Source organism: Pelmatolapia mariae, linkage group LG9, assembly GCF_036321145.2.
Source record: "Pelmatolapia mariae isolate MD_Pm_ZW linkage group LG9, Pm_UMD_F_2, whole genome shotgun sequence".
Lineage (NCBI taxonomy): Eukaryota > Metazoa > Chordata > Actinopteri > Cichliformes > Cichlidae > Pelmatolapia > Pelmatolapia mariae.
The window spans coordinates 20,910,563-20,923,361 of record NC_086235.1 but is presented as its reverse complement, the minus strand read 5'-3'; the positions used below and the strand labels follow the sequence as shown (position 1 = coordinate 20,923,361).

Below are 12,799 nucleotides of genomic sequence, written 5' to 3'. Positions count from 1 at the left end.
GTTGCCTACCTGTGGGGTGTGCCTTTTTTCTTTCTTTCTTTTTTAACTTTAAGCTACAGAGCTCTAAAAAACATTTTTGTTAAAATGCAGTTTGCTTCCCTCTGTGCCCCCTTTCCTGGTTGTTGGATTTTTTTTAAACCAGCATAGACTTACCTGTGCTTTGTTTGGCACTGCTGTTTGAATTCCATGACTGTTCAAGCACAGATTGTGGATTGGAATGAAGTGGGTTTGAAGAACTCTCCCTTTGTTACCCACATCCTGTGTTTGACCCCCAGATAATCACAGGCCCCCCTCCCATCTGCACCCTCCTCACCCCCCTAGACAGGGGTGCCTTTGGTGGGAACAGAGAAGGAAGTTGCTGGGGGTCACAGACCACTGGGGGTGGGGGGGGTGACAGCCTCTACCGGCAGAGTGGCAGCATTGAGAACCTGCGAACCATGGATGAGCCTTTTTCACATGGCATTAGCCTGTAGGGTCACAGGGAATTTCGTGATGATGGCTGTTATCGCTCACACTGTGGTGTGGGGTGGGGTGGGTGGCCAAAACACACAGCTCACCTGAGAGAGAAGATGAGATAGGGGGAGAGAGGGGTGGCTTGGATCTAAAAAGTGGACCCTATTGTGTGGCAGTGACCTAGACCTTCACCGGGGGGGGGGGGATGGTCAAAGAGGGAGTAAACATGGTCCTTTCTGTGTTTTGGTAGCATGCATTGCAGAGTTACCCCGTCTTTCTTCTCCCTACCTCTGACTGCTGCAGTCACCACTCTGAGCTCGATCCAGGGCTACAGGAAGACTCATGCCGTCATTGCTGATTGCTTAATGACAGATGCCAAGGGAACAAAGAGGGCTCTGATAACTTCCTCCCCAGTGAAAGGTTTTCAGCAGACTAGTGGAAAGACAGACAGAAAAAGGAAGAGAGAGTGAATGATGCCGAGATGGAAGCATCCTGTCTTCAATTCGTTTTTTTTTTTAGTTTGTGTTTTCTTCTTTCCTGTACAGATAAAAACTGCTCGGTAGCTGAATGAACTCTGATAAAAGAAAAGAACGCCTCTGATGAATTTCACAGAAAGACTTGGTGTTTGCGTTAGGAGCAATTGCAATTGCTTCTGGTGGAGGGTCTTCACTTCTTAGTACAGTAGGAACATCTGGTGTAAGTTAGCAGTGATTGTAGGTTTTAGAAAGACCACTGTTTGCTTGGTGAGGGAAGAACGGGGAGATTCAGTGGAAAAGAGGTGTTCAAAAGGTTCTAAGAAATTCTGACTGGCCCTCAATGTGCCACCGTCATGAAAGCCTGTCAGTCTATAGTTAGGATTATACAAACAAAATATTTTTCCTTCTAACCCTTCAAGCGACAGCAAGTTCAAGACCCTATAATTTATTAACTTTATGAAGTCCTGCACGACTGCAAATAAACTGCTCCTTCATAATGTGGCAATATATAAGTCATAAATTATTATGGTCATGTGATTAAGTACATTTTTTTATTTACCCTCTTTTGACTGAATTTCCACAAACTATTGTAAAATCCACAGCCTGCTAGTGTTTCCTTCGCTCTGTCCTCTTCGACCTGTTCTGTTCATGGCCCTGTGGTGTTTATGAGGCCTTCAGAAGTGGCTCCTAATGAGTATGTGTAAGAGTTACTGTACGACATTACCCACAGCAACCTCCTCTATTAGCTTTCCCAGGGAGCCAGTGCAGAGGTTTATGCCAGCCCCAGCTGGGAAACGTAATTGTTGAGTTGAGTCTTCTCATTCATCCAGCAACCCAAAATACACGCACGCACGCACGCACGCACACCAAAAAAGCCTTTTCATCTATTAATAAAGCATTTTAACATAATCAAAAAACTATGTAAACATTTCAGAAACAATGAAGTTGAAATGGTGCAGACATTTAAACTCCAAAACACTGTATTTTTCTTGGCCCCTTTGAATATTTAACACTTTACATTTGATGTGTTTATTAGGTTAAATATTTGGACCCATCCATGAAAAATCATTCGTAATCAGGCAGCAGGTACAATGGCTCCAGTTTGGCCTAATTACAGAGACGTATTAATGTGCTTCATGCCATAGTGAAGTATCGCTTGTACGACCTAAAATAGCTCCATTATTAACGTGCTAACAGTGTTCTCAGATATGCTTTGATACACGCTCGGTGTCATACTCTGAAAGAAAACATTACGAGTGAAGAATATAGGGAGTTGTTTTAAACAAGGCTCAATAAAGTGGGATATAATTTGAGATATAATTTTGTAACCAAATCAGTGAAATTGGTGGCAGAAGCTGCTCATCAGCCTATTGTGTCTGCTTCGTGAGCAGATCATTACTAGATAACAAAAGCATTCCAGTCACTTACGTCGAAATGGGAGGTCTTTAAAACGAAGCTTAATGAGGTGCTTAACCCAGGATGCTGTTTTTGTTTTCTGAAACAAGCACACACGCCTCTACTGCTTACAGAATTACGTGGAACAATATGCCTGGGTTGAGAGCTATTCTCCGGAAAATTTGGGGATTATTTGTGAACACAAATTATCTACAAGTTTGTTGGCAACAGACCCTCAAGCTGGGACAAATTGTCAAGTTCTTCAACTATTAAAGATCTGCCAGCGAGTGTCTGGAAACAGATTAGGCCGACAGAGCAACAAGTCCCCACGTGCAACCCATGTCAGTTGGCAGTTCATCTTCTGAAACACATTGCTTCAAACTCACTCCATGTGAGGTCACTTTGGACTCTATCCCCCAGCCTTTACCCGTTTCTCTTCTCCATCTCCACCTCTCTACCCTTCCACCCCCTTATCGGGGTGCCAGAGCCCCAGAGAGGAGGGGAGAGGGTCACGGGGTCAAAGTCTTTTCCTCTTTGGATCTCGGGGCTTGCTGGGAGAGGCTTGGCGAGAGAATGGCTGCATTAGAGCTGGGGTTGGGGGTCAAGATTTTAATTCTGTTAAAGAACAGCTGGTTTGAGTTTTTCTTCACGTCGCTCTTCCCTCCCTCTCCCCACAAATCCAGGGAGATGAAAAATTTGTTCAGATGGGAACCAGTAAAATAAAAAAGGTTTACGGTCCAAAGCCCTTACCCTTACCCTGCTCTAGCATTAGGGAGGAATGTAATAACGTCAGCATTTGGCCTCAGTTAGACTGACTTAAAACAAGGAAGTCCTTTCTGTGTTTTGGTGTCTTAACAGCCGGATGAAACTTAATTAAAAAGCTCAAAAATTTTTGAGGGATTTTTCATACTTGAGACCAGAGGAATTCACTTCCTCGTGTTTCATTTTTCTTGAGAAATTATTAACATAACTTTAAACAGGTGAGACAAACTTTTTTGGCAATTGCGTAACCACTTTAAAATCTTTAGCCTTCCTAAAAAATGAGAAGACAAACTAAATCATGGTGGATCAAGTGCTCTCTCTGTTATTCACACTGGATTAAAACTGACTGAAACAAATTTAGAAGTAACATAACATGAATTTCAAACCTTTTTCCTCTTATCTAGGCTATTGCTGAACCTCCTTATGGCAAAATTGCTAACCACACAATATTAAAGAAAAAAAAATAGCAGCTGAGCTACTTTGTTTTTCTTTGCCCCACATGTCATATGCTTATCTAGATGCCAAGGCAGGACTCCCTCACCTTTCACCACTGATGGGGTGGAAAGAGGGCAGGAAGGGGGGGGGGGGGGGGGCACTAGAGGGGTCCCATAAATGGAAAACTAATAACAGATTTTTTTTTTTATTTTAGTCTGCTTTCTCCTGCGCTCTTTTACCGGTTGACTGGCTCACTAGCCCCGGGGCTGTGTTGGTGTGTGGCGCAGCAGCAATCAGAGGTCATAATTTCATTGGCGGTTAGCATCAGGTTCAATTTTTCTAGTAGGTTACATTTACCAGAAAGTCTGGATTGTGTTACTGTGTACCGGTAGAATCAGTGCAGGGCTGCAGAATCCCGCTACCTTTCCAAGAGGAGCCAGGCACCCCCAAAGTGGAAAAGGAGTGTGCGCATATGTTTGGAGATGGACACACACAGAGACACATACACATGCACAAATCATTAGTGCGAAGATGCTTGTACTAGCTAGCTCTAGTCCTTCTGCTATGTAGAGTGTATATATATATATGTGTGTGTGTGTGTTCATCTGTAATCTTATACATAGAGGAGGAAACCTGGCGAGTGTTTACAGTTTCTTGATTGAGGCTTATTGGTTATGTGCAGGAGAGTCCACATCTTTAGATGTCTTTCAGGCTGATGGTACAGTTTATTTTTATTTAGACCTTTGAGCTGCTGCATAGTAAATCAAAAAGGGGAAGAGCTGATTCAAAAGGAAATGGGGAGGCTGAATGTCTACAGGGAGCACAAAAAATACTGGGAACATACAGGAAGTGTCCCGCATTACACAATTAAGTGATTGTTTTGTATATTTTAGGAATGTGACCAGGTGCACATCGACGATGTGTCCTCTGACGACAACGGCCAGGATCTAAGGTACAGCAGTGATTCATAGTTAGTCAACAAGAAATGCATCATATGCTCGCCCGCCACAAACAGTGAAACAGGCTTGTGCTAACACATTCTTTCTCTGCCCTTATTTTAGCACGTACAACTTCAGCGCTGATGGTTTCCATGCAGCAGCTACCAGTGCCAACCTATGTCTGGCCACAGGCGTACGGGGAGGCGTGGACTGGATGAGAAAGCTGGCCTTCCGCTACAGACGAGTAAAAGAAATTTACACCACCTACAAAAATAACGTTGGAGGTAATCCCCGGCAAGCAGAGCTGCCCTGTACTGATTTTTTGAGTAGAAATGACTTTGCAAATGTACGTTCCCTCATTATGTGCGTGTTTGTGTGAGGGTATGCTCATGTTGGTGCGTGCGTTCTAAAAGCACACATGCCCCCACCACTTGGTCAGGGTAAATTTTGAAAACTTCGCTGGTATTCGGGGGGCCCGTCCAACCTAAACAATGTTACCCTGCGTTTCAGGTCTGCTGGGCCCGGCCAAAAGGGAAGCCTGGTTGCAATTGCGAGCAGAAATTGAAGCCTTGACGGACTCCTGGTTAACACTGGCACTGAAAGCACTAACATTAATCCACTCAAGGTAGGACTCCAGTGAGGAAAATTTTACACAGTCCCATACCGCACATATATAAATTTGTATGTGGTGTGGAGTACCCCATACTCCCACATTATTAGAAAAACAGCAACGCTATGCATTTGTCTTTTTTAGACAGTCTTTATCTGCTCGTTTAGAAAAATACGTGTGCTAAGAGATCCGACTTGAAAAAGGAGCTGAAACGCAATCTTTCATTGCAGGACACTATTTAAAGAACTGATTCATTGCAGTGTCTTTATTTTCTGCACACTGTGTTTTCTTTTGTCCTCCCACAGAGTGATTTTGAATGATGTCACCTCTTTTTCTGCTCCTCTGTCTTTGTTACTGCAGGTCAAACTGTGTGAATATCTTGGTGACCACCACGCAGCTCATCCCTGCCCTGGCTAAGGTCCTGCTCTACGGATTGGGAATTGTCTTTCCTATCGAGAATATTTATAGTGCAACCAAAATAGGTAAAGACTGCATTTGATGTTTAATTTCTGAATTAGCTTGTTTGTTTTAAGTTTTATGTGGCTTTGAGACACAAATGTCTATTTATTTGTTTATTTATTTATTTTTGCCTCGGTGCAATAAAAGCAGTTAAAACATACATGCTATGACTAAAGTGACAGGACTGAGGCACGGACGGGGTGGGAGATTGAGTCACCGGAGAGGGTTGATGTTCTTGTGTGAAGGAGTAGTCCCAATCAGCCTAGGATTATTTTCTTGGAGCTGGGCCTGCGCTGGGCCTCTTCAGGCCTCTCCTGCTCAATCTCTGCATATGAAACCACTTCTGCACATTTATGTCATTCCAGCGCAACAGGGCCCCGTCCTCTTCCTCCTCCTCCTCCTGCTTTTACCTCCTCACTTTCCCCTTTTTCTTTCTTTCTTTCTTTTTTTTTTTACTGTTTTAAATGCAAAATAAACATCAAGTTTCACTCTTGCATCAATATCTGACCCATCAGCTAAGAGTTCAGGGAGAGAAAGAGACACAGTGGAGCACAGTGGTCTTCAAAACCAGACCCTGTAGCAGGACTGATTTGCCTGTTTGTTCTAGATTTAAAGAGGAGAGGGGCAAAGTTAATGCTTTTAACATTGTCTTTATCTGGGGGACAATCTTATCACATCTCCTTCCTGAACCCACTGTTTACACTCTTCCCTTCTTTGTAAATTTGGTGTTTTAAAGAGGCTCTTGTCACCCTCGGCTCCTAAATCAACTTTGAGCGTGTGTGTGCCTGCATATCTTTTTTGCATCCACGTAATGCTTTACTAAGAAACTGCCCTCAACTTCTTCACAGGGAAGGAGAGCTGCTTTGAGAGAGTAATTCAACGGTTCGGGAGGAAAGTTGTTTACATTGTTGTTGGAGATGGGGTAGAAGAGGAGCAAGGCTCAAAAAAGGTAAGAGGTTTTAAAATAATAGATAAAGTAAACAACATGCACACTTGTATGTCTTTAGGGTATATTTACATGGTGAAAACAACCATGAGAACCACATAAAGTGTGGAGCAAAGAACTCCTGATTAGTTTTCATAAGGTCAGGAGTTCATTGTGAGGGAACACCGAACATACCTGCCATACTTTTCCAAAGAAAGGAATCAGCGCGCCGGCTTTCCTTCTCAAGAGTCTTTGCTTTGCTTTCATTTGTTTATCCTCTTATACGGCATCCAAGCACAAGAGAGAAAGTCTGTAGTGTGTAATCAGCCCTCTTCCACCACCATCTCAGGTTTACAGAGCAGGGGAGGGGAGAGATGGCATAATTATATATTCCTGCTTGGTGCTCTGAGCAGTGTGAATGCTGTATGTGTAACGCTAGACAAGCCCTTTCAGGCATGTTGAAGGCGCATCGTAAATAGAGCGCACATAAAGGCGACTTAAATCATTGTTGATGAAATTAGAATATTTACTGCAATGACAAGCCTGTTAGTACGAGATGGATCAAGGAGGGCTCGCTGCCGACCTCCGCCCACGCTCTTGCAGGAAGCATGACAGTATCTGTTCAGATGAATTTGATGTCTCGCTGTTTTTTTTTCTCTTCCCCATTTTTTATGTTACTTGTTGGCTCTTGCTCCAGATCTTGTGCATTCAGCATTCCTGTCAGGTTTGGATGTAAAGCAAATGCTGCATGTGAAACTCACACAGCAAACACGCTCTTTAGCAAATTAATCAGCGGCTCAGGAGAATACTTCCCTGACAGTTATGGTGAGCCGCCGTGTCACGCTGAAGACATTGAGTTTCCCTTTGAAAGTCCTCCAGCTCCTTCTTCACCTGTTTCTCCGTAAACAGAGCAGAAGCACGAGGACCGACGCAGAGCGATTAGGCAGCTATTAGAGAGAAGTAAGAACCTTTACCCTGGATAAAAGCGTAAAGCAATAGCTCTGTGTTATGAAAAGCGAACACGCCCTGGGAATGTGGTCTTGAGGGGTGATTGTGGAAAAAGATGCAAATATTTTTACTCAGCTTTGAGTTGTTGGAGAGTGACATTGATGGAAGAATAAGGTGTTTTTTTCCCTCCATTTGAGTGGTGCAAGTCCCGCAACATGCCATGCAGTAAAAGGTTTCTGTGTCAACATCAGAGAGAAGGTGAAATAACACAACAATTTCACCCGTCAGGAGGCGCATATCAGACGTGACACATCGTGGAACTACAAAAGCAAAAGTCTGAAACTTCTCCCGGTCCTCATTCCTTCACTTACAAAAAAAAAAAGAAAGAAAGAAAAAATTCACAATCCCTGTCTTCAGTTATTGCCTTCGCTTGGGAGAGACAGCAGAGATAACATCACCAGCTTTTAAACTTAAAAGCAAAGACAATTTACAAAACAAAAAGCAAAAGAGCTTTTTAAGGGTCAGTGCAGGCTCTCCTAAGCGGAACATACGCCTGGGAGAGGCCATACCTTTGATAAGGGGAGGGTAATGGGCTCCACACACTGAGGAGCTGAGGACTCTACCTGACAAGCTCCTTTCATTCTCTGCGACTCAAGTTTCTCCCCCCATCCTTTGCCTGGGAACAACAGCTCATTTGCACTGTCCTAAACACACACTGGCAGGCAGGAGGTTCATTCAAAAGACACTGTGGGAGTTCATTTCTGTTCAAGTTAAAGACAGTCAGTGCATTAGTCTTGTGGTATAAAACCCCACTTTGATGCAGCAAAGAAATTAGTTACAGGTACAGATGTACGATTTGGCTGCGCGGACTTATGCACAAGGGAGCAAGAGGAGTAGGTGGGGTGTGTTAATGATATGATTGCTTTTCCTGGTGAGTGGACCAGGCTTGCTTCATTCACTAAACATATTACCGCAGTATAAAGAATAAGAAATCAGTTTAGAAGGCCTGCAAGTATTGGTCTGTCCAATTCTAATAGTGTGTTCTATGTTAAAGGCTGACTAAAAAGTATATAATTTTGTCCATAACATATTCCAAAATTAATTGATATGATTTGCAATCATGAAAAGAACCAAATGCACTCATCTCTTAATAAATAACTAAAAGGATTGATAAATATTTTGCTCATTAACATCTCTTTTTTAGCAATTTTACTCTTTCATACTCTAAGGTGCATTTTCCTGATTTTGAATAGAAGTCATTTTTATTCATGTAAATGGTTAAAAAGATCATTTAAAAGAACAGATTAATTCGTTTTGTAATTAGTTTGAGAATTTTGAGTTTTGTGTTTAATAAAACTAAAAAGATGCTTTTTCTTCCACCCACAGCACAACATGCCCTTCTGGAGGATCTCCAGCCATTCAGACCTCATGGCCCTCCACCATGCTCTAGACCTGGAGTACTTGTAGCACCACACCACCAACGTGTACCCCCTGCTCCGCTTCGGCACACCACACAACCTTTCACCTTCGCCCTCCAGCCCCATCCCTCGCTTGCCACGGACCCCACAGCTCAGAAAAAAAAGACAAAAAACAACAAAAAAAAACAGCCGTGCTGCTGTGCTGCCTGGCGTTTGTCTGTCACTACATAGGAAGAAAAGAAGAGGACAACGGAAAAAAGAAGACTGAGCACACGGTTAACGTGCTGACATACGGTCACACATCGTCTTAACCCTAAACTCTTTCCTTCTTTCTTTTTTCCGGCGAAGCGAAGGAGAGAGAGAGAAAGAGAGAGCGAGGTGAATTTACGGCGCTGCAGCTGCTTGCCCTGGTTACTGTGAATTGGCCGCTTTCTGAAGCTGTCAAAGTGTTTTACGGCCCCCTGTTTGTGCCGGGACTCTGTCAGGGTTCACACCTGTGAGGAGAGCAGAGCTACTGGTGGCCTCGCCTCGCTTCGCCTCACCTCGCCCCAGAACTCAGTTACAGCGAACTGCAGGGCCCACAGCTACTGGTGGTGACTTTTCTGCGTCCCTCTGGCTCGCCCCACGTCTGCTCTTCGCCTCCGCTTTATTTCTGTTCCTCTGTTCACCCACTTCGTAGCCTCCCCTTCGCTGTGGGGCAGAAAGACAAAGCAAGTGCTCCTCTGTAAAGCGTCGGCCTGGGAGCTCTGTGCTTCTTATTTATGAACAGACACTTTGTGAGTGGCACCGCGCCACTGAGAAGGTACCTCGATGATAAAAGACTCGTGCCTTTTACAAAGTACTATTGATTTCCACCGCAGCGAGAGGAAGACTTTTATGGAAGAGAGAAGAAAAGGGGGTTTTCTAATAATTTAAGAAAATTACAAAAAACTTTATTTACAATGCTGAGACAATCATGTACAGAGGAAATCTTTTTTTTGTGTGTGTGTGTGTGTGTGTGTCTAAGTTTGTAATCACTGGACTATTCCTTCCTATATTCATTTTAGGTACATGCTCTTGAAAGATGGCAATGCTTTTTCATTGAAGTTTAAAAAAAAAAGGCATCTCATCGCACATAAGTTTGTGCGACGACGCCTGAAAGTGTTGATGTGTTAAAGTTACGTTGGATAAACAAAATATGTAGATATTGGGATTTTGTGATAAATTGTTTTGTCAAGACCAAAAGCATGGATGTCAAGTGTCAAGGACCTTTCTTTTCACTCTGTGATGTTTTCTCGTCCTTACAGGAAACTTCAGTCACACACTTTATATAGAACAACAGGTCTCTTCTTACTATACGTCCTTCTCGGACACATATATCAAAGGGAAAATATACATTGTTTTTTTTCTTTAGTTATGCAGGAAGGTAGCTCACAACCTTGTGTCCTTATGGCATTTCACCAGCTTGCAGCCCTGACCCCATATATTCAAAGGCAAACACAATTCTGACGAGGGTTTTTGGATACGGCAAACGGGAATTTCTGAGAGCCATTTTAATGTCAAATTTGAATAAATCTGATGTTTGGAAAAAACAAACAAAAAAGCAGGCTTGAATAGGTTTTATTATCTTTTATACAAGCACTATAACAACTCTTGTACAGCAAGCGTAATTTTGTATACTGTAGTGTTTTTATTTCGACTTTGAGAATACATTCTGTGTCCCTCTTTGAAGCAGCTGAAGTACACGAAGCCCTTTTTCGTAGCGCTTCTGCATCTGTGGACGGGGAAACCATAATTAGCATTGAGAGAAAAGCCACTAACTTCGAGAGGTTTGTGAACATACAGGACATGTGCTATCGACTGTGAATTTCTTAAACAGAAACCGACTCGTTCTGTTTCTAATTTCTTTCCCTCCTTTGCACATGATCACTGTTGTCCTTTTACATTTCAATTCAAATCCTTCTCTCTTCTGACGTACCCCTTCCCCCTGCCCCGGCAATCACACGGGGTATCTACATATTGCTGCTAGGTAAATAGAGGAAATGTTTTATAGAGTCATACAGCACGCTTTTTTTAATTATGTTGCAATCATAAATGCAAACTGGAAATACTTTACACTACATGGGCCTCATTGTGGAAAAAAAACGCAAAAGATTGTCGTGTCTGCAAATTATGTGTACAGATGTTTTTGACATTATTATTTGATTGTGTTTAAATTAATAAAACTGATTTGTGAACTGTTACACGTTGCTGACATTTTGTCCCCTTTTCTTTAAAACTACAACATAAAATTTAACATTTTTGTTTTTTTGAAGAGCAACATTATTGCCCTCCACAACCACCATGACTAACCACCAGTGTCCAGATTGACACAGATGCCATAGGGTTCAGACACTAATCCTACCAGGAAGTAAACAGAAACTGGAGCTCTTACAAGTCTAGACCAAACAACAGCCCATACCCTTTACCCACACACATGCTAATCACATCCCTTTATTAATCTTCCCAATGACTACAACAATAACTTTTTTTTTTTTTACACATCAAGGCCACATATGAATTTAGACATGTCTTTGTGACTGTTAGAGTATAACATAACATTCAGGTTAGGATTCTCTGAATGCCTGCGTCTGAAGTGTCTCTTAAAGCATTCTTTACGCAGTTTTTGATTGCATCTCTGTTAAAGGCACAGTTCAACCCCAAATCCAAGTTATATATTTTTCTGCTGAGAAGAAGAAAACCTGTATAAACTGTCTTACTTGCATGCTTTGTTATGTTATTAGCACCTTAATGTGGGAACTATTGTCTGTATTCTGTCTACAATCCACCGTAGTGAAGGAGGATAGCAGAGGATTGGTGTGACAGAAGAGGATGCCAGAGATAAAATAGATGGATGCAGATGATCTGTTGTGGCGACCCCTAAAGGGACCAGCCGAAGGACGAAGTCTACATCCACGATCCAGGCGAGCTAGCATTACATCTCAGTCAAGGAGGATCCCATTCATTTGTCCTTTCTCTCATGCTATCAGACCATCTGGTCACTGGTTCCACGCTTCCTTTTGCTAAGTTCTTTGGTAGAAAGAAAATAGTTCCTAATATGTAAAGATTAAGGGTGTCCCTTTCATCTGAGCTGAAGGTAGCTAGCTGACTGCTTGTTTTAGGGAGGCGACAAAAAAGTTTGCAGCTTTTTTTGGTGCTTCCAACACCACAAGAAAAGAGTCAAAGATTTCTATAGCCCCAAAACTGGGCAAGCCACAAAAACACTCTAGATGGCTAGCATACATGGCAGCTCAGCAGAAAAAATGCACATTTGATATGGGGGTGAATTTCTCCTTAATTTGATTTTTTTTTAATTCCTGTGAGAAAGTTTACTTGATAGCTTCAACAGTATATAACACGCATCATGCATGTTTGAGTCTCTGGAACCTGAGCCAAAATATAACCTAATATTTGGAATGCTGTAGTTATATCCTAATAGTCTAACGGAGCCTCCATGCATGATTTACGCTTATCAAACCACTCCAATTCAAAGAGAGCTGAGTTAGTTTAAATAACATATGAAAAATATTTATGAGCCTCATTTTATGAGGTGGTCACAGCTAAGACAGTCCAGTGTGTTACACTAGCCTGGACAGGGAAGAAAGTGTCCGGCCTCCAAAACCACGGTGGGAGAATTAAGCATGCATGGAATTTTATTTAGAGCCACATGGCCCGTTTAATATCCAGATCAATTATGTCTTCAGATGGAGAGGGAGTGATGGCCAGGGAGAGGCATGTGCGTCTGCCAGGCTGGACAAAGCAAGTCGGGGCGCTGCCATCGGAATGCACCAGCACAATGACCTCTAATGTGCTTTTCCCACTTCTGAACAGCTGAAAGACTAAGTGGTGTCTGAGGTCCCGACTGGATTTCTCTTTCGAGGAGCGGAGCGCTGCTCTCTCACAGAATAGAGGTCTGTTCTCTTTGATAAGTTTTCCCGATGTTCAGAGACCTGGCAGAAATA

General features: G+C 42.7%; 1 protein-coding gene across 7 annotated transcripts in view; it reads left to right on the top strand.

Moving 5' to 3' along the window:
* The window catches only part of eya1 (EYA transcriptional coactivator and phosphatase 1), a 38,265-nt gene extending 29,181 nt beyond the window's left edge, over positions 1-9,084 (top strand). For all 7 annotated transcript variants that reach the window (XM_063484005.1, XM_063484010.1, XM_063484009.1 and 4 more), the window contains 6 exons: positions 4,415-4,473; positions 4,583-4,743; positions 4,970-5,084; positions 5,430-5,551; positions 6,377-6,477; positions 8,788-9,084. In XM_063484005.1, coding sequence (XP_063340075.1) covers positions 4,415-4,473; positions 4,583-4,743; positions 4,970-5,084; positions 5,430-5,551; positions 6,377-6,477; positions 8,788-8,868 — 639 coding nt within the window. In that variant the 3' untranslated portion in view covers positions 8,869-9,084. The remainder of the gene's footprint in view (positions 1-4,414; positions 4,474-4,582; positions 4,744-4,969; positions 5,085-5,429; positions 5,552-6,376; positions 6,478-8,787) is intronic.
* The last annotated feature ends 3,715 nt before the right edge of the window (positions 9,085-12,799 follow it).